Source organism: Dama dama, chromosome 24, assembly GCF_033118175.1.
Source record: "Dama dama isolate Ldn47 chromosome 24, ASM3311817v1, whole genome shotgun sequence".
NCBI classification, from domain to species: Eukaryota; Metazoa; Chordata; class Mammalia; order Artiodactyla; family Cervidae; genus Dama; species Dama dama.
This window is the reverse complement of record NC_083704.1, coordinates 54,838,467-54,858,755: the sequence shown is the minus strand read 5'-3', so window position 1 is coordinate 54,858,755 and position 20,289 is coordinate 54,838,467. Positions and strand designations below refer to the sequence as shown.

The 20,289-nt window shown below is 48.4% G+C and overlaps 2 protein-coding genes and 1 pseudogene across 4 annotated transcripts; 1 reads left to right on the top strand and 2 right to left on the bottom strand.

Annotated features, from left to right (window-relative positions):
* Positions 1-41: 41 nt before the first annotated feature.
* AMT (aminomethyltransferase) lies at positions 42-5,456 on the bottom strand. 2 transcript variants are annotated; one of them, XM_061128597.1, is made up of 11 exons: positions 5,318-5,456; positions 4,257-4,561; positions 3,986-4,153; positions 3,376-3,456; positions 2,938-3,069; positions 2,491-2,569; positions 2,063-2,208; positions 1,798-1,978; positions 1,024-1,179; positions 746-920; positions 42-555 (listed from the first exon to the last, which is right to left on the bottom strand). In XM_061128597.1, the coding sequence occupies exons 2-11, from the start codon at positions 4,344-4,346 to the stop codon at positions 543-545; spliced, it is 1,221 nt and encodes a 406-aa protein (XP_060984580.1). In that variant the 5' UTR covers positions 4,347-4,561; positions 5,318-5,456; the 3' UTR covers positions 42-542. The 2 variants fall into 2 exon arrangements, with proteins under 2 accessions (XP_060984580.1, XP_060984579.1); XM_061128596.1 differs by lacking the exon at positions 5,318-5,456 and having other exon boundaries at positions 4,257-5,059.
* On the bottom strand, positions 5,214-9,206 carry NICN1 (nicolin 1, tubulin polyglutamylase complex subunit). Of its 2 annotated transcripts, none has more exons than XM_061128599.1 (6): positions 8,950-9,206; positions 7,513-7,629; positions 7,132-7,245; positions 6,624-6,695; positions 6,203-6,307; positions 5,214-6,128 (listed from the first exon to the last, which is right to left on the bottom strand). In XM_061128599.1, the coding sequence occupies exons 1-6, from the start codon at positions 9,079-9,081 to the stop codon at positions 6,087-6,089; spliced, it is 582 nt and encodes a 193-aa protein (XP_060984582.1). In that variant the 5' UTR covers positions 9,082-9,206; the 3' UTR covers positions 5,214-6,086. The 2 variants fall into 2 exon arrangements, with proteins under 2 accessions (XP_060984582.1, XP_060984581.1); XM_061128598.1 differs by having other exon boundaries at positions 7,513-7,689; positions 8,950-9,202.
* Positions 9,132-16,527, top strand: LOC133045937 (NEDD8-conjugating enzyme UBE2F-like; annotated as a pseudogene).
* The last annotated feature ends 3,762 nt before the right edge of the window (positions 16,528-20,289 follow it).

Below are 20,289 nucleotides of genomic sequence, written 5' to 3'. Positions count from 1 at the left end.
GGCCAGAGAACAATGAAGCTAGAGACTCTAGCTAACAACAAGGAAGGAAGCTCATTTAATTTTTTTTTTTAGTACTGTGGAGTCCAATAATAAGTCCCAGGGGTGAAGGTCAGCCCAGGATAAGGCAAGCTGGGGAGGAGGCCCAGCCTGTCTACAGCAGCCCTGGGGCTCAGAACAGCTGGTGAGCCTGGCCTGGTGTGGCTGGCTACTGGGCAGCAGATTGTGCCAACTGGAGAATGTGAAAGAATGGATCCATGCCCACCTCAGCCATCCCCGAGTTTACACATGGGCCCCGCAGCCCTACTGGGCCAACCCTCTATGAGTCAGGAATCACATCTCTGCCCAGGGAGAGGCAACGGCTTGCCTTCATGGCCAGTGAACTAGAGGAGGTAGCCGGCACTGCAGTGTGAGAAACCGTGGTGAGGTAGGTTGGGCAGGCTTTCTCCCCCCTTGAAGTGAGCCTTTTCGAAGGACGAGATACCAGAATCAATCTTCTCCAGCAGGCAAGAGAGGGGTCAATGGCACATAGGCTGGTCCATCGCTCAGAAATGCGCTCTTGAAGATACAGTGGCAACGGAATGAGGCAACAATGGGTGGTGTGTCCCCGCTCACCCAGACAAGAACCAGCATCCACCTAGCCACCCACCTCGGGTGTGTTTCTGCCTTAGCTTCCTGACTAACCCCTGGTAGAATGCCCTCCAGTGTGAGGCTCCTGGAAGGAAGGGTCCCGTCCCCCAGTCCTCACTTAAGGATGTAGTAGTTTGTGGGCACAAAGGGCATCTTGCTGACCACGGCCGGCTGCTGCTTTCGCCGCACCTCTACCAGCAGCGGGGTGCCTGGCCGACTGTACTCATAGGGCACATAACCCATCGCCACATTCTTCTTCAGGCAGGGTGAGGGGCAGCCACTGGTCACAGCACCTGTCCAGGCGGAGGCCATGTGTCAACACCACCCCCTGCTTGCCCAGGGCCCCCACCCTCCTCCGGGAGAGACAAGGCTCTCCAGCCTCCCTGGTCCACCTACCAATCACGGTACCCTCTGGACTCAGGATGGGACTCTGTGCCCGCACAGGAGCCCCGTCACACGTTAACCCCACACGCCTCCGCTGTGCCTTGCTCTTCAGCTGGGGAACAATGACTGAGGCTCCTGGGAAGTCCATAGTAGCTCGGCGGCGCTTCCCTGGAGCGTAACACAACAGATTTAAGCGACCATCCATCAGACCTCTGACCACAGAAGGTCCCAGCAACAAGGACCCCAAGTAACATCCCTCAGGGCTTCCCAGGTGGCACAGTGGTAAAGAATCTATTTGCCAGTGCAGGAGACACAGGAGACGCGGGTTTGATCCCAGGGTCGGGAAGATGCCCTGAAGTAGGAAATGGCAACCCACTCCAGTATTCTTGCCTGGAAAATTCCATGGATAGAGGAGCCTGGCAGGCTACAGTCCTTAGGGTCTCAAAAGAGACACAACTGAGCATGCCCGCATGTACAACATCCATCCAGCATCAAGGCCCCTTTGTTCAGGCTCCCCGTGGACCTGATTCCTTCCCCTGCAGTGCAGTTAGTCACCCACCTCCTGCCCCCTGGTCTTGAAGGCTGTGCTGCCCACCTCACCTCTGTTGAGAGTCCTCGGCATCTACTGGACAAAGCCACTGTGGTACCTTCAGCGAATGAAGGCTCAGGGAGGCTGTGTCCCTTGCTCCAGGCTACACAGCCTTGGAAGCAGTCCTGGGCTGGCTGGTCTCACTGAGGGTCCCTCCAGCCTTCAGGATCCCCTCCCTGAGTGCTAGCCCAGCTCACCGAGCGTCCAGCTCAGGCTGCCTTCCACCGGTGTGGTGTGCTCGTCAATGTCGTTCCCATACAAGCAGAGGCCCGCCTCCAGGCGCAGGCTGTCCCGGGCTGCCAGTCCTGCCAGCTTCACCTCGGGGTTTTTCAACAGAGCTGCTGCCAGGTGGACGACCTCTGCTGCCGGCACCGAGATCTGCCAGGGACACCAGACAGAGCAGGTGGGCAGCCGGCCCGAGTCCTGTGCCCGGCACCGCCCGATGCCCGCTTCTCGACAAACCTCCACACCGTCCTCTCCTGTGTAGCCGCAGCGGGTCACGCGGCAGCCAGACACGCCAAACACCTCCATCACAGCGCTGGTCATGAAGGGCAGTTTCCGCAGATCGTCAGCCACGCCAGCCTGTAGCACCTGGGCCGCAGTGGGACCTGGGTCCAGGGAGCCAGTAACCAAGTGTCCAGGTCTTAGTGCCCCAGGGAGCTGGATCACAGCCCTCAGGGACAAGAACGAGCCCTGAGCAAGCCCCACCCTGTAGATGGAAGGAGATGCTCCTGCCCACAGAGCCTCGTGGCAGGTATAAGGAGGGCATGAAACCAAACATAGAATTAGGTTGCAACACCCTCACCTGCCCTCGGCACGGCCTTCATGCCAAGCAGTAGAGGAGACCTGGAAGGCGAAGGTCAGCTGCAAGTCCAGCCTGGCCCACTTACCTTGCAGGGCTAGCAGAGCATTATCCATCACCTCCAGGGCCACATCACTGCCCTTGTTCTGAAGCTCCCTAACCTTGTCCTGAAAAGAAAAAACTATCCCATTAGCTCCGGGATCCCTTTCCCTGAGCTCAGCACAGTGGGCTCTCATCTTCCAAGGTCATATAACTACTAAATGGTAGGGGTGACTCTAGCCCAGGTTCTCAAGCTCTAACACCAGGTCCCAGCCCTCCACCTTCACCAGAGGATGCTCACTTAGGGGCCAGGATCAGCTTCACCTCCCTACTTGCCCCCCAACTCCTTCAACACTAGAGGGCCCACTCTGGCCTGCTTTCTTTCATACAGTCACTGTCTGAACCCCTTATCCATTCCAGGTCTGTCCTGGACAAGGATGCAACTCTGTGAATAAGGAGGACAGGGTACCTAGAACACAACACAGAGAGGCTGTACCTGCATGAGGGTCAGGTCCTTCTCCCTGCAGCCAGCATTGGACACCACATACAGGTGTCCCTCGGAGGCGTTGGTCACAATCAAGTCATCTAAGATGCCTCCAGCCTCGTTGGTAAACAGCGACAGTGTTCCCTAACACCAAAGTGGAGCATCATTGCCTCCAGCTCCAAGAAGCCAAGGTCAAGTGTGAGGCAGACCACCCCTGGCCCCAGCCCACCACCACAGACTCATAAACCCTCATGTGCAAGGCTGAGGGATGGTGGTGCAAGGAGCAAGCTGGGTCAGTCAGGCCCCGTAGGGACTCCATCCCCCAAGAATACAGGTCCTGAGAAACTATGTCTGCTCCAGCTCTGTGCCCCCAGGCCCGAAGCCAGGACTCAGATGGGTTTGCTGGCTCCTAAGGACGCTCACTGAGCAGAAATAAAAGAGGGGCCCCACCTGGTTTGGCTTCAGCTCTGCAATGTCTCCAACCACTAGACTCTCCATCAGCTTCACCCGGTCACAGCCAAATATCTTGGTCTGGGAAAGAGATCAAAAGGTGTCAGGTCACTGCAGGAGCTACAGTCTGGAAGGCAATGGACAAGGAAGCACCTTCCCTCCCCCTACAGCCCAGTCTAACTCAGCCAAAGTGCCTGACTAGTCTTTTTGTTCTGCAAGAGGCAGAAGCCCCCCTTTAACTCCCCTACATCCACCAATTCAAGAGATGCACTGAGAGGTTAGGAAACTTGAAAGGGCCTGGCACCCTCCTAAAATACCCCCTCTTCCAAACCAACACCCAGAACAGTGGATGACAATGAGTGGTAGCCCCAGAAACCCCTGGGACATTGAGGTACTCGAGTGGGAGCAGGCTGGAGAGATGAGACGGACAGATGAGCAGGAGACCCTCTAAGTTGGTTTGGCTGTAGTCCATTACTACACCCTTGAGACCTCCAACTCTTCTGAGAGGGCTGCCCTGGGCATCCAGCTCCCAGCAAAGAAAGCCAAGGGTTGCACTGCTATGGACGGCAAAGACCCTAGGCTTGGCAGTCGGTGCCCTCCCCAAGCTCACCTGCAGCATGTGGGACACGTCAAAGAGCGAGCAGTGTTGCCGTGTATGCAGGTGTGAATTCACGTGGCTATCCCGGTACTGGACGGGCAGGCTCCAGCCCGCGAATGCCACCATCTTCCCGCCGTGGGCCAGGTGGAAGTCATAGAGCGGTGTCCTGTGGAGCACGTCCTGCGGGCGGCCAGGCTCAGTGCCACCAAGGCCCCAGACCCCAGCCCTCTCCCCTCCCCCACCCTCCAAGATGGGCAACACAACCCAGCAGTCTCCGGCCCACCTGCGCACAACTGAGCGAACGGCATGGGGCCGAGGGGAGAGCTTGCAGCCGCGAGCCCAGACGGGACACCACACTCCCAGCCCGCTGCATGGTTGCCCACAACTGGTACAGCCGACGCACAGAGGCCACCACTCTGCCAGGCACGCTGGGAGATGTAGTCCGGGCCCTGCTTAAATAGGTCTCTCTCCCCCCCGCCCTGGGGGAATCACAGGAGAGAGTGGGCAGCCCCAAGGGCAGGCGGGGCTTTAGCGCATGCAGTGCCTTGACTCCTCTTGCAGGGAAATAGCCCCGGGCGCTTCTTCCATCTGATCAGGGCAGATAGGGAGCCAGTGAAGCCACTCAGAAATAGAGCTGGGGGCTAGACCTCCCCGGGCTGACTGCCCTGCCTCCAAAGGGCCAAAGTTCTGCAAAGTGCTGAAAGGCCTGAATCACCAGTTTGGGACAGCAGGCCTGTAAGGTCACCTGGGGGGAGGGGAAGGGGTGGAGAGGGCACAGGAGGGTGGAGCCAGCCTGGCAGGCAGAATACCACTGTAACCTGGCCCCCTGGGAGGGTCTCTGCTCTCTCCCTGGGTGAACACAGATAGCCAGCACGGGGATGCATTCCACAGGTATTTATTGATCTTGAGGCACACTAGGCCCTGTGCTGGGGACACAGCTCTGCAGGAGGTCTGCCATCCCAGGGACCTCCCCCCTCCCACCCACACACACTGAACACAAGACTGTGATCATTACCCTCTTAGCAAAAGCTGAATGTGGCTAAGTCAGTGACCCTGCAGGCAGATTCCACCTGCAAGAACTCTGATGGCGGAGAGCAGGTGACCACAAAAGGTGGCTGACCTTCCCCCAGAAAGCTGTTGAGCCACACAGACATCCAGTTGGCCAGGTCCAACACACATTGCCAAACTGTCTCCCGATAGCCCCCAGAAGAAAGCCACGAAAAACCAGAGAGAAGCAGGATTTTCTCATAAGAAAACAGCCTGTCTTATTCAGCTGCTGGCCTGAGGTTGTAGGAAACCTCAGCTTCTCAAAAAACACCATTGAGAATCCTCACCCAGACCCACCTCCTCACCAACGTTGATCCCTCATCAGACTGAGCATGGCTTGCAGAAGGGGGTGAATTGAGGTGGGGCAAGGATGTGCTTTCGGCTCCGTCTGATGGCAGACAAGTCCCAGGACTCCTTCTCAGGCCCCACCCTTGCCAGAGGCACCCGCCCAGACCCAATAGGTGGACAAACCCATTTGAACACACATCCAGGAGCCAGCTCAGGGACCAAGGGACTCGGGCTGCCCCACTTCCCAGCCCTGTGTGGCTCCCGAGGCGAGCAGCAGAAGGGTTTAGACAGGAATTTTTTCTTTTTGTGGGCATAACACAAAGGGAGAGAGACCATTAGGAGGTGCAGAAGGAAGAAACGGGATTCTTGTTTCTCCCTCAAGCTTCCAAGCTATTAATAAAGCCAACTTCCAAGGTTCTGGGAGGTGACCCTAGCCCGCTGCACTCTGGGGTGCGAGAACAGGCAGAAGACAAGAATGTGCAGCTTGGCAGGGAAACAGAGGGCACAGAGGGATTCTTAGTAACAGAACTGGAGTGTTTTTAGGGAGAAGGAGGAGTTTTAGGTTGCAGTCAGCTGAGGACAGAGTGCATCCCCTCTAGGAGCTCATGCTAAAGCAACACAGTGAGCCCCCAGGAATCTTGACTCTGTGAACGTGGTCCTGACAGAAGGCGCATTCAGGCAACACTTGGAATGCATGGGGACAGCACTTTAGCCTCTGATGGGGGTCCAAACTGGGCCTAGGTGGGCATGGACGGCCAACGTCTTGACGAGCCACAGCTCAAGTGTAGGAGAGCAAGTTCAGGTCGTAACAGCCATCCACCTGCAACACAAAAGCCCATCAGACCTGACCCGCTCAGGCCAACGGGAGCCACGCAGAGGGAAGCGATCACTCACGTCAAAGCGGCCGATCCTTGTGGAGGTGTGGCTGGCCCGGATCATCTCTGTCAGCGCCCACATCTGCTGGACCTCGGAGGATACCCTGCTGGGGTCTGGGAGACCCTGCTCCAGAAGGAGGGGTCAGTGGCCATGGGTCTCTCCCCAGCAGTGCCCTTAGAACTCCAGAGAGGCCAAGCGGGGCTGTGGGGCCCTCCAGCTGACATTCCCAGATGACTTGTGAAACAGGACAATGGGGCCTGATGTGCAGTAGGCGGCCCAGCCCCACACAGAGATGCCTCAGATCCCAGAAGGGAGGTCCCACTGGGTGAACCAAGGGCCCTGGGTCCAGCCCCAGACTCTTGCAGAAAGGTGTCCCCGTGGGCTTGTGCTGTACACCAGAGCTGTTCACACATGGTTCTCACCCAGGGCGAGGGCTTACCTCAAGAAGGGGAGTGGGCTGTTCACAAGGCACTGGGTGGGACAGCCACTTGGGGAAGGTCATGGAAGGGCTCTGCAAAGCGAAGGGTACTGCCCTGAGTAGGGCACAGTAGGAGAGCCCTGGAGCCAGAGCCCAAGGTCCTGACGACAGAGAGAAGGGCCCCTGAGCCCCAGACACTGAGAAAATCCTTTTCACGACCCAAGGACACATAAACTACCTAAGTTCTTCTGCTGTGCAGAAGGAAGCCCCATGAAGACAAGGGTCAGAAGCAGATTCTGGTCCATGAAAGTTCCAGATATGAAAGAGGCAAGTAGCCCCCAAAATCAGGAAATATGAGGACATGCCCTCACCTCTCATCATGAGCTTCCAGAATTCCCACCTGGCTAATTTCCCTCTGAGTCTCCCCATCCTTACCCATCCACTGCCACCCACACCCCGAGGCCTTCCAGCCATAGCTAGGAGCCCCGTGGGGAAAGAGCCAGCCAACAGCTCTGAGCTGGTCACTCACCTTTGGTCCCTGCTGGTAGATCTGAAGCTCCTCCACCGTGAAAGATAACCACAGTGGTGATGGCTGCCGCAGAATCAGGCGCAGTTCCAGTACTTGGGCCATGTCACACAGCATCTGACACATAAACACACAGACACACACACACACACAAGGACCCAGAGAGGCCCCAGCTCACTGCCCAGGAGCCAACCAGCAATGAGCCGAGGGGCCTTCTCCCCAGGCCTTGGAGAAGGAAAAGTAGTTCCTCCAAGGCACTTAGCAAAGAACCACAACTCAGACGAGCCTTGCCCACCCCTCTTCGCGCATGTATCCTGGCCCAGTCCCCAGGCCACTTGGGCGCCTTCATCTGGGCTGCCCTAACCATGCCGAGTCCCAGCTGACCTGGTGCTTGAACAGCGATACGTACTCCTGGGCTCCCTCCTCACTGTGCGGGTCAGGCATCAGGCAGTAGTCCCGCAGGCAGGTCACCCACTTGGCTGGAGTGTGTGTTGAGGTGTGCTGGCGAACACGGATGGTCAAAAAGGCTGTGTAGTAATTCTTAAACATGATCTCCTGCAACTAGGGCACACACAACCCACCAAAACAAATCAGACCAAGGTCCAGGGCTGGAGGGGTTTCAAAAGCACCACCTCTTCCTCCACTGAGGAATGGATTCTTCTACCAATCTAACAATTTCAATAAGCACCCATGGGGGCTTTGCTTTCCTAGAAGAACTCACAGTCTAAATAAGCACATCGTGCAAACAAACCATGAATCTCAGGTCTCGCCGCATGTCCATGATGCTGCCAGAGGTCAGAGCCCTACCTAACTCTAGAGGAGTCAGAAAATATACAGATGAGTTCCTCAAGTGGACGGTCAAAGGGTAGAAAACATGCAAGTAGCATATACAAAGGAGCACCAAGAAGCGAACGTGGCACAGGCCTATGACAGAGAGTGGTTCAGCCTAGTTACAGTAGTTCTCATCACTGGATATTCATCAGAATTAATCAAGGAGGGGATTCCCTGGTGGTCCAGTGGTTAGAACTTGGTACTCTCACTGCTAGGGCTGGGATTCAATCCCTGGTTAGGGAACTAGGATTTCACATGCCACATGATGCAGCCAAAAAAAAAAAAAAAAAAATACTGAAGGAAACATTTTTTAAAGTATAGGTGTACAGGCTCCACCCCAGACCTACTGAATCAGGATTTCCAGGGTTGGGCACTTTTCATAATGAAGTCTCCTGCCTACAGAAAGGAACAGCTTGAGTAAGAACCGTACACTACAGGACAAAGTGGGTGGGGCCGAGAGGCAAGGAGGGCAAAGACACAAAGTGGCTGTGAACATCTGGCCATTAGAAAGTGGACTTTGTCCTGTGCTGAGGTCCTGTGGTGTCCAGTTACTCATGGTAACGAGTCTGGAAACTGCAGCCACTGGGAAGATCCTGATGAGGTTTGAGTTGAACAGCAGGGTCTGTTGGAATGGGCAGGCAGCAGGTATGGGGGTAATTCACTGTCAAATGATACCTAGCCAGTGGCCAAGGACAAAATCATGTCACACCTCTGTTTGGTTCAAAACTGTTATTTCGAGCACCTAGCCTACTATTCTGGCACTTCCGTGTTAACACCGTTCTGGACATGGGGGAGAGATGTTGAAGTGAACACAAGAGGAAACTGCATTCTAATTAATGTGTTAACAAAGGAATAAAGAAATGGTTAACTGATTATTATGGGCGCGGTACCGCAGAGGCTTTCACCAAACGATTCGTTGCCTGGGACACGCCCGAGTTCCCAGATAAGCCCCGCCCAGGAGCCCCGGTCGCGCCCACAGGGCTTGCTCACCTCGAAGGGCGCGACGCTGGGGAAGGTGACATCGATGACCAGCACACCAGGCCGGCCTTGGGAGGTCCGCACGTCGCCCACCTGCAGGGCCACGGTGCCTTTCACATGGCAGGGGACCGACACGCGGGACATGGTGGCAGCGGCCGCGACCACTCACAACCGCCGCTACTGGCCTCTGCCCAATGGTTCTTCCCGGCGTCCTCAGCGGGGCCTCAGGAACTACAACTCCCGAGAGGACTCGCGCTCGGCCAGCCCGGCCAGTCACCGATGCTCCGGGTGGGCCGGAATTCGGAAGTGCTTGCGGAAGTGCTCCTTCAGCCAATCACTGAGCGAGTGAGCCGTAGAGGTCCGTCGCAGACCACGCCCAGGAACGGCCTAGCCGTCGGGTTACGATCTGTGCTGAGCTCTCTAGGCACCCCAAGTCTTACTCAGTTTCTGCCGCTGTGTAGGGCGGACTTAGCGCGTAAGGTTGCAAGCATGGGTGGGCGTAATGTCTGGAAGACATTGATTGCAGAAGTAGATATTAAGCCACCCCCCCTTTTTTTAAATGGCAAAGGATTTGAAGAGATAATTCACAAAAGAAGATAAATAGCCAATATGCCCATGAAAAGATGCCTAACATGAGTATTCATCAGGGAAATACAAATTAGAACTTCCCTGCACCCACTAGACAGGCTACAATTAAAAACGGAGGAGAATGTGGAACCCTTATCCACTGATCATTTCCTGCCACTTTGAAGCAGTTTGGCCATTCTTTATGAACTAAATTTATACCTAAAATATGACTCAGCCGTTGCACTCTTAAGTATTTACCCAAGAGAAATGAATTATGCGTCCATTCAAGGGCTTTATTCATAATAGCCAAAGTTTGGAAATAATCCAGATGTCCAACAGATGAGCAAATGAACAGATTAGCTAATTGTTGTATAGCCATACAATGAAATACTACTCAACAATAAAAAGAAATGAACATAAAAGAAAAAAAAAAGAAATGAACATATCCACTTGTCTATCAACAGATGAATGGGTAAACAGTGTAATTACACAAAATGGAATTATTCAGCCTTGAAATGAAATTCTGGCACAGGCTTCAACATGGATAAACATTGAAAATATTACACTAAGTAAATAAGCGAGATATAGAAGAACAGATATTGTATAATTGCGCTGATGTGAGGTACCTAGAAGAGGCAAACTCATAGAGACAGAAAGTTGAATAGAGGTTGTAGGGGCTGGGGAGGGAGAAATATACAGTTGTTGCTTAACAAGTACAGAGGTTTAGTTCAAGATGGATGAAAAAAAAATCTGGAAATAGTGGTGAGAAGTACACAGCACCATGAATGTACATAAGGCCAAAGAAGTATGTATACAGCTAAATGAATAAATGGTAAATTTTATGTCATGTATGTTTTATCACAATAAAAAACAAATGAATGAACAACTGATACACACAGTACCACCACCAGATTTCAAATGTACTATATTCAGCAAAAGAAGTCAGACTCAAGTGAGTTCATATGGGATGGTCCCACTTATGTGAAATTCTAGAAAAGTGAAAATTAATCTAAAATAATACAAATCAGAACAGTTTTCCCTGGGGCTAAGGGTGAAGGGAGGAGATTGACTATGAAGAAGTACAGGTGAATATTTGGGGATGATGAGAAGGTTCTATGACTTGATTGGCTGTGGTTGTGTTTCTTTAGACTTCTGTCAAAATTCATTAAACAATCCTTATGTGCATTAAAAAAATTTTTTTTTAATTTTTTGGCTGCCCCACGGGGCATGTGGGACCTTAGTTCCCTGATCAGGGATCAAACCTGGTACCCCTGCATTGGAATCATGGAACCTTGGAACCTTAACCACTGGACTCCCCGGGAAGTCTCAATATATGTGTGTTTTATTATATATAAATTATACTGCATTTGGGACTTCCCTGGCTTCCAGTGCTTAGGGCGTGGGTTCAATCCCTTGTCAGGAAACTAGAATCCTGCAGGCCACACAGCAGGGCCACAGTAAATAAATATTGATTTGAAAAAAAAAATGCCTCAATAAAGAAATAAAAAATAAAGATAATAAGAAGAAAAAAGGGGTGGGAGGGAGGTTCAAGAAGGTGGGGACATATGTATGCCTATGGCTGACTCATGTTGATGTATGACAGAAACAAATACAATATTGTAAAGCAATTATCCTTCAATTAAAAACAAACAAATTTAAAAACAAACAAAAATAAGTTATGCCCCAAGGAACATAATTCGACAAGAAAAACATTCACCATCATATTTATCATCACCACCATCCTTCCAGATACCTGTGGAAATAATGCCCCAGAAATGGTCAGTTAAGTCTGCTTTATGGAGGCCATAACAAAGCTGAGGCCAGACACAGTTCAATGATTTCCCAAGCCAAGAAAGTAGTATGGAATAGAGCTGGAACCAGAGCCTCTTTGCATTCCTTCCTCATAAGTCAGAACCCTCCAGGCAAACCCTCCACCTTTGGTGACCCATGCCTTCTCTGTGTGAGGTCTCCAGGAGAAATAGGACCAGTGTAGCCCATGGAATTCTTATAGTGGGGCATCAAACAGACATAAAACCACAATTCCAGGCCGGTCCAAGGAGCAGTCTGGAGGAGTTGAGCCTTCCCAGCCCAGACCTAGAGGCCTCCAGTGACAGAAAACCCTCCCTCCTTCATTGGGCCTTCCAGACTGCTCACTGCTATCTCTGTTTTGACTCAGACTAAGGACTTCTTGCCTGGGTCCTTCCAGGTTCCTGAGGGTTTCCCCTTTAGGGAGCAGCACTCCCTGCCCCATACTGGAGCAGTGGCTTCCCTACATTCCAGAGGACTATAGGCCTCCTGAGAATCAGGAGGACACAGACAGGCTGTGGTCTTCAGGACTCAGCTCTGACAGCAGACACAGGCCCATGAGAGCCCTCATCACAGATGAGTCTCACGTCATATCTCTCTGGTAGACAGCTGCCTCCGCACCATATATGTATGGAGAGAGAGAGCTCAACTGAAAGATTAAGTTTATGAACTTACAAACTGTTGGTTCCTGTGACTACAGAGGCTGAGAACTCCCAAGATCTGCAGCTGGCAAATCTGAAACCCAGGAGAGCCAGTGTATGGTTCTTTTTTAAAAAATAATTTATTTTTATTTATTTGCTTGTGCCAGGTCTAAGTTGTGGCAGGCAGGGCCTCTGATCTTCTTGTGGCATGTGGAGTCTTTATTTTTTTAGTTAACACAGCATGTGGGATCTAGTTCTCTGACTAGGGATTGAATCCCAGGCTTTGGGAAGTCCCACCAATGAGCAGTTCTAGTTCAAGTCTGAAGGCATAAGAACCAGGAGAACTGATGGTATAAATTCCAGTCCAATAGCTGGCAGGCTTGGGGACCCTAAAAGAGCTGATGTTTTGGTCATAGTCCAAAGGCTGGGAAAAAAAAAAAAAACAATATTCAATTTCAAGCAATCAGATGTGAGGGGTTTCCTTTTATACTCAGCCTTCTTGTTCTATTCAGAAATTCAATTCACTGGATGAGGCCTGCCCTTATTAGGGAGGGTAATCTGCTTTACTCAATCTATTCAAATATTAATCTCAAAAACTAAAAAAAAAAAAAAGTGAAAAGAAATAAACCAATGTTAATCTGTCACAGAAACACCCTCAGACACACACCCACACACCCAATAATGCTTGGCTAAATATCTAGATAGATACTCTATGGTTTTAAATTGATGTATAAAATTAATCATCACACAGTATGTTTTTTTTCAGTATTTTTTTCTTCTTTTTTCAGTATGTTTTTAAATTTCCACATATATAAGATTTTTTTTTTCAGTTTTCCTTATCTTATTGATATCTAGTTTCATTCCATTATGACCAGAAAGGAAAAAATATTCTGTGTGATTTCAGTCTTTTTAAATTTATTGAGACTTGTTTGTGGCCTAACACATGACTCACTCTGGAGAATGTTCCGTGACCACTTGAGAAGAATGTAGATTCTGGTATTGCTGGTTAAAATGTTCTGAACATCTCTGGTAGGTCTCATTGATTTACAGTATTGCTCAAGTCCTCCATTTCCTTATTGATCATGTCTGGTTGTTCTATCCATCATTGATAGGGGAATACTGAACTGTTATTGGAGCACTATGTATTTCTCCTTTCAATTCTATTTTTGCTTCATATATTTATATTTTGGGGCTCTGTTGTAAGATGTATGTACATTCATAACTGTTACATCTTCTTGCTCTATTGTACCTTTTATCAATATTTTCCTTCTTTGTCTCTTGTAACCTGTTTTGACTTAGGTCTAATTTGCCTTACAATCATATAGCCACCCAGCTCTCTTTTGGTTACTTTTCAAATGGAATATATTTTTCCACCCCTTGCTTTCTTTTTTTTTTTTTTCCCACCCCTTACTTTCAACTTCTTTGTGCCCTTATACCTAAAGTGAGTCTCCTTGGGGAGGGAGGTGGGTGGGGCATTCAGGGTGGGGAACACATGTAAATCCATGGCTGATTCATGTCAATGTATGGCAAAAACCTCTACAATATTGTAAAGTAATTAGCCTCCAACTAATAAAAATAAATGAAAAAAAGTAGAAAAATAAATAAATCAATAACAATGAAAAAAAATAATAAAGTGAGTCTCTTATAGATACATATAGATAGACCATTTAAAAAAAAAAATTCAATCTGGGGAATTCCCTGGCGGTCCAGTGGTTAAGACTGGACTCACACTCTTTGGGCTTCCCAGGTGTCTCAGTGGTAAAGAATCTGCCTGTCAATGCAGGAGATGCAGGAGACGTAGGTTTGATCCCTGGGTTGCGAAGATCCCCTGGAGAAGGAAATGGCAGCCCACTTCAGTATTCTTGCCTGGAGAATCCCATGGACAGAGGAGCCTGGTGCGCTACAGGCCATGGGGTTGCAAAGAGTCAGACACAGCAGAGCAACTGAGCATGCATCTGTTGTCACTGCCAAGGGCTTGGGTTCGATCTCTGGTCAGAGAACTAAGATTCCACAAACTGTGCAGCATGGCCAATACATAAACTCTTGGAATTTCCTGAGAGATAAGAGCAATGGGATAATACTTGGCTTCTTGTCCTCAAATCCTGAAAACCCTTCAGGGAAAGTGACTTTTGGATCCCACTCAAGGGTGGGGGCTGATTGCAGGAGAACTTTTAGTTCCACTCCCCAGACCTCAAGGGAGGGGAGAATGGCTGGAGGTTAAGTCAGTCAACAGTGGCCAATGATTTAATCAATCATGTAAGAAGCTTCCATAAAAACCCCAAAAGGACAGGGTTCAGAGACCTTCCAGGTTGCTGACTATATGGAGAGTGGTGCCTGGAGAGGGAATGGAGGCTCCACACCTCTTCCCATGCCTGGCTCTTTATATCTCTTCTTCTGGCTATTGATGGGTATCCTTTAATAATCCTCTTAGGATAAACCAGTAATCTAGTAACTAAGATGTTTTACTGAGTTCTGTGAATTGTTCTAGCAAATTAATGGAAATTGAGAAGCAGGTCTTTGGAAGCTCTGATGTATAGCCAGAAGTACAGGTGATAAGAATTGAGATTGGCATCATAAATTGGAGAGGGTTATTGTAAACTCTATATGTAGCCAGTTGGTTAGAAGCACAGGTAACAACCTGGACTTGTGACCTCTGTCTGCAGCGGAGGGCAGTCTTGTGGGACTGAGCCCTTGACCCATGGAATTTGATTCTATCTCCAGATAGATAGTATCAGAATTGGGTGACACTCTCAAACACCTTGTGGGGAAACCTTATTCCCTGAAACACGGTTCAGGGAAGCCTTATTTACTCCATTAAGTGTAGGGACTTCCCTGGCAGGCCAGTGGCTGAGATACCTTGCTTCCACTGAAGGAGGCCTGGGTTCAGTCCATGGTTGGGGAGCCTGGATCCCACGTGCTATGTGGTGAGACCAAAAAATTGAAAAAAAAAAAAAAAAATTTTCTGTTGATCTTTTGTATTATATCACTTTGATTCCATTCTTTCCTTTTTTTTGTAACTTCTTTGGTATATTTTTTAACTGTTTTCTTAATGGTTTACTTGGGGTTTCCCTGGTGACTCAGACAGTATAGAATCCACCTGCAATGTGGGAGACCTGGGTTAGACTCTTGGGTTGGAAAGATCCCTTGGAGGAGAGCATGGCAACCCACTCCAGTATTTTTGCCTGGGAAATCCCAGGGATGGAGGAGGCTGGAGGGCTACAGTCCATAGAGTTGCAAAGGGTTGGACACAACAGAGCAGCAAGAATTTATAATAGTTATTTTATACATTTGCCTTTTAAATCATGTAGAAAAAAATCACAAATCACACCAAAAGTATCTTGAGCTTGGCTTTTATGTTTACCTATGAAGTTACCTTTACTAGTGTTCTTTATTTTAAATGATGGTTTCAAGTTACATCCTGTCCTTTCAATTAAACCTGAAAGACTCCCTTTAGCATTTCTTGTAGGGCAGGTCTACTGCTATATTGTTGCTTATTTGAAATAAGTAAATAGGGACTTTCCTAGTTGTCTTGTGGTTGAGACTCCACCCTTCCCCTGCAGGGGGGACAAGCTGGATCCCTTCTCAGGGAGCTAAGGTGGCCTAGTGGTAAAGAATCTGCCTGCCAAAGCATGAGACACAGGTTTGATCCCTGGGTCAGGAAGATCCCATGGAAGAGGAAATAGCAACCCACTCCAGTATTTTTGCCTGGAAAAGTCCATGGACAGAGGAGCCTGGGGGGCTACAGTTCATGGGGTCACAAAGAGCTGGATGCACTGAATGACCTGAATTGCCCAGGGAGCTAAGATTCCCATGTGCCTGGCAGTGCAGCAAAAAAAAGTTTAAAGTTTCCTGTTTTAATTTCGAACACATAAACACCCACTCAAGAGAGATATAACTCACATAAAATCTCTCTTGAGTTGTCCTCAGTTATTTTAAGAGTGTAGGACAGAGGAGCCTGTCATGCTACAGTCCACGGGGTCACAAAGAGTTGGGCTCAACTTTGCAAAAACACCAACAATATTGACACTGCCAAGCAAATTGAAGCAGGGTCGTGGTCTCAGAGTCCTGGGTGCCACTTACAGCCTCTGACTCCACTCAATGGGTGTCCGTGAGACAGGCTGCTTGTTAAAGAGGTAGCAGAACCTGAAGCTAATTTACTTTGTACCTGCAAAGTGCGTTTTCGTAATGTAAACAAGTTCCATTGCTTTCAGATGTCACTCCGGATAAGGGTTACTAGCAGGGTGGCAAATTTCAGTTTGAAACTGAAGTTTCTAATGCATGTGACATGCTGCCTCCCAAAGTGAAATGCTTGTCCAGGATCTGGCACCCCCAACATCACAGAGACAGGTGAAATACCCCTAAGTTTACTGAGAGAAAACTCAATGTTCTCGATTGTTTGGGGCATTGGCTGGACACCCAGGAGGACACGGAAGGATGTTGTTTGGGGATTAAACTGTTTACTAATCTTTTGAGTTTCGATGATCCACTAAGTATTGAAGCTGCAGAACATCATTTGTGGGACAAAGAGGACTTCCAAAATAAAGTTGAAGCCTACATGAAGCATCAGGCCAGATGATAGGAGTAGAAGACTGCAAGGCCATGGATTGTGCACTAAGAAGTTTATCTCCAGGCTTCCCAGGTGGCTCACTGGTAAATAATCCACCTGCCAATGCAGAAGATATAGTTTTCAATCCCTGGTCCGGGAAGATCCCACATGTCAAGAACTAAGTAAGCCTGTGCACCAAAACTATTGAGCCTGTGCTCTGGAGCCCGGGAACCACAACTACTAAGCCCGCTCGCCCCAGAGCCCCTGCTCTGCAACAAGAGAAGCCACTGCAATGAGAGGCCTGCGCACTGCAACTAGGGAAAAGCCTGTGCCAACAGTGAAGGCCCAGCACAGCCAAAAATAAATAAATAAATACAATTATATATTTAAAAAAAAAGAAGTTTGCCTTCAACTCAAACCAGAAGGTTGCTTCTTCCCCAGTCGAGTAAAAACCGCTCCACACCTGCCCATTGCAGACAGAGAGTTACACATAAATAGAGGAAGAAAATGTGTTTGGGGTTCTAAAGAGTTGTCTGCTCACCTTAACATGTTTACTTTTTGGAAACTGCACTGTACAGGCTGTTGACAAGGTTCTCGAGAAGTTGTAATGAACACAACATTGAGGCTAGAGCTGCCTTTGCGCACTTTTTCAAAGTCAGTTCCCTGCTCAGGTGATGCTAATGATGTGTTCATTGTAGCTTGCAGGTTGGCAATCAGAAACACGCTCCAAACTGTGATTGCATGCACAGTTGCAATAATTCTCTTAGCTCCTTCCACGAATGTTGGTCCTGCCTAGATGTTATGAAGCTTCCCAGAATGCACAGTAGATCCCTTAATAAAATGCATATTTTATTTAATATATCTTGGGACAGATTTGTTATTTGTACAATTTAATACTTTATTTGTTTTTCTATTTTCATTTAGTTTGTATTTTCATTGTATAGCGCAGACAGAAAGATGTTAGGTCAAGCAACTTTTTTTGGGGGGTTAAGCAACTTTTGAGGAAGAATACAAAAAAATATGAAAGGCAAAAAATAAAAAGAGTGTCCGTGTTCCTGAGACTAAAAGCTTTGAGATCTGTGTTCTAGGGTTTATAAATTGTTAGATCATGGCTGTGAGAGAATGAATATTCTTACATTTAATCAATAACGTCAAACTTCTTCCCAAAATGGTCTTTTGCTTCCCAAAATAACAATTAGCAATAATCTTTTTAATCTGGCCCTCCCTTCCTAATCTATCTCTTACACTATTCTATTCCCTGCTCTGGCCATGTTAGCCTCCACATCGTCCCAGGCTTACAGGTTTACTTCCACCTGTTTGCCCACTCTCTCCTTTCTCCTTCTCAGCCCTAATATCTCCTTACCTGACATCATATTGCACATTCATTTATATGTCTGACCACCTTTTGGAACTGCACTGTCCAACAGAAATAAAATGCAAGCCACAAATGTGAGCCCCATGTGTAATTTAAAAATTCTCAGTAGTTATGTTAAAACAGTAAAAAAAAAAAAACAACCAAACAAGCTATTCTTAATATTTTATTTAACCTCAGATACTCTGAATATGGGCTTCCCTGATCATTTCAATATAAAATCAATAAATGAAATATTAGACAGTTGATTTTTTCTTTTACTAAATCTTTGATTTTACGTATATATTTTATACTTACATGTGTGCATGTGTGCTAAGTAACTTTGGTTGTCTCCAACTCCTTGTGACCGTATGGACTGTAGCCTGCCAGGCTCCTTTGCCCGTGGGATTCTCCAGGCCAGAATATTGGAGTGGGTTGCCCTCCTCCAGGGATCTTCCCCACCCAGGGATGGAATGGAACCTGTATCTCTACGGCCCTGCATTGGCAAGCAGGTTCTTTACCACTAGAGCCATGGGGGGAAGTCTTTTTACACTTACAGCACCTCTCAATTTAAACTAGCCACATTTCAAGAGCTCAATAGTAGCCTATGGCTAAGGGTTACCATATTTGACAGCATACCTCTAGAATGTAAAGTGAAAGCAGTTGGGAACTACCTTGGTGGTCCGGTGGCTAAGATTCCACACTGTCAATGCAGAGGTCCCCGGTTTGATCCCTGGTCAGGGCACTAGATCCCACATGCTACAATTAAGACCCAGCACAGTGAAATAAAATTTTTTTTTAAAGCAGAGCTTGGTCTTTCTTGTTCCTGGCTAAATCTCCAGCACCCAGTGAATACATGTTATGTATATAACAAATATACATAATGTATATTTAATTAGTGTTTCTTGAATTTGTGAATTAATGGAATGGCCTGCAGTTGGCATCCTTCCCTAGAACAGGTCCCAGGAATGTGAGAAAACATCTCCTGGCTGGTAACCCTCTGACATAATAAGGACAACACCACCGTCTGGACAGGAATGAGGGGTAATGCACTCATGAAAAAATGTCCCAGCTTTCTGTGAACACATCTCCTGGCTGGCAGTTCAGCACCAACTCCTGGAGCTTGCTTAAACTCATGTCCATCCAGTCAGTGATGCCATCCAACCGTCTCATCCTCTGTTGTCCCCTTCTCCTCCCGCCTTCAATCTTTCCCAGCATCAGGGTCTTTTCCAAAGAGTCAGTTCTTCGCATTAGGTGGCCAAAGTATTGGAGTTTCAGCTTCAGCATCAGTTCTTCCAATGAATATTCAGGACTGATTTCCTTTAGGATGGACAGGTTGGATCTCCTTGCTGTCCAAGGGACTCTGAAGAGTCTTCTCCAACACCACAGTTCAAAAGCATCAATTCTTCAGCGCTCAGCTTTCTTTATAATCCAATTCTCACATTCATACATGACTGCGGGAAAAACCGTAGCTCTGACTAGATGGACCAGGCTGGCAAGCCTCTGCCATAATAGGGAGAACAGCACCATCTGGTGGGGAATGGAGGGTAACACACCGATGGGAATCAGGTCCGGGCTCTCTAGGCACATAGCGCCTTGCGGGCAACCCTCTGACATGATAAGGACAACACCACCATCTGGTGGGGAATGAGGGGTAATGCACCCATGAGAATCAGGCTCCAGGACTCAAGGCTGGTGGAGGGGATACAAGGTGGAGGTGGGCTCTGGGTGCCTGGAGCATTACTCCTTACCTGTGTTTTTGACCCTCAATTTTCCAAAAATCTTTCTCAGACCTTATCTCTTAGTATTACCAAAGTAACTATCATATTAAGAATTTTATCAATAATCAAAAACAAGGAGACTATGCCAGGCTCCCTTTTGCCTGGTCTACACCTGAACTCTGGAAATGACTGCCTGAAAGAGTCTCCTAAAGGCCAGCCCTCTGCCAAATCCTTATTATCATTCTTTTCTTTTCTTTTTTTTTTGGTCACCCCTGGCAGGCTGTAGAATCTTAGTTCCCTGATCAGGGATCGAACCCCTGTCCTCAGCAGTAAAAGCCAAGAATTCCAACCACTGAACTGCCAGGGAATACCCTGCCCAGTCACACACACACACACACACACACACACATACACACACACACAAGCTGCTCTTGCTTGTAATGTTTGGGGTTCCAGAAAGAGTCCATATGTATAAAATGGTGCTGAATGAATGGCACCTTTGTCTAATGGCATAGCCTCCAATGACAATCAAGTTTCTGATCCGGGTGGGGAAACCATCTAGCAATGTTGAGTAAACAAAGCAGAATAGTAAGAACAGTAATAACAACCACTAACATTTAGCATTTACTAAATAAGGGCACTGGTCTCTTTACACTTGTGTTCTTTCTTCATTCCACTCCCCTTCAAGGTAGAACCACTTTAACGCTTTAACCTCTGAGC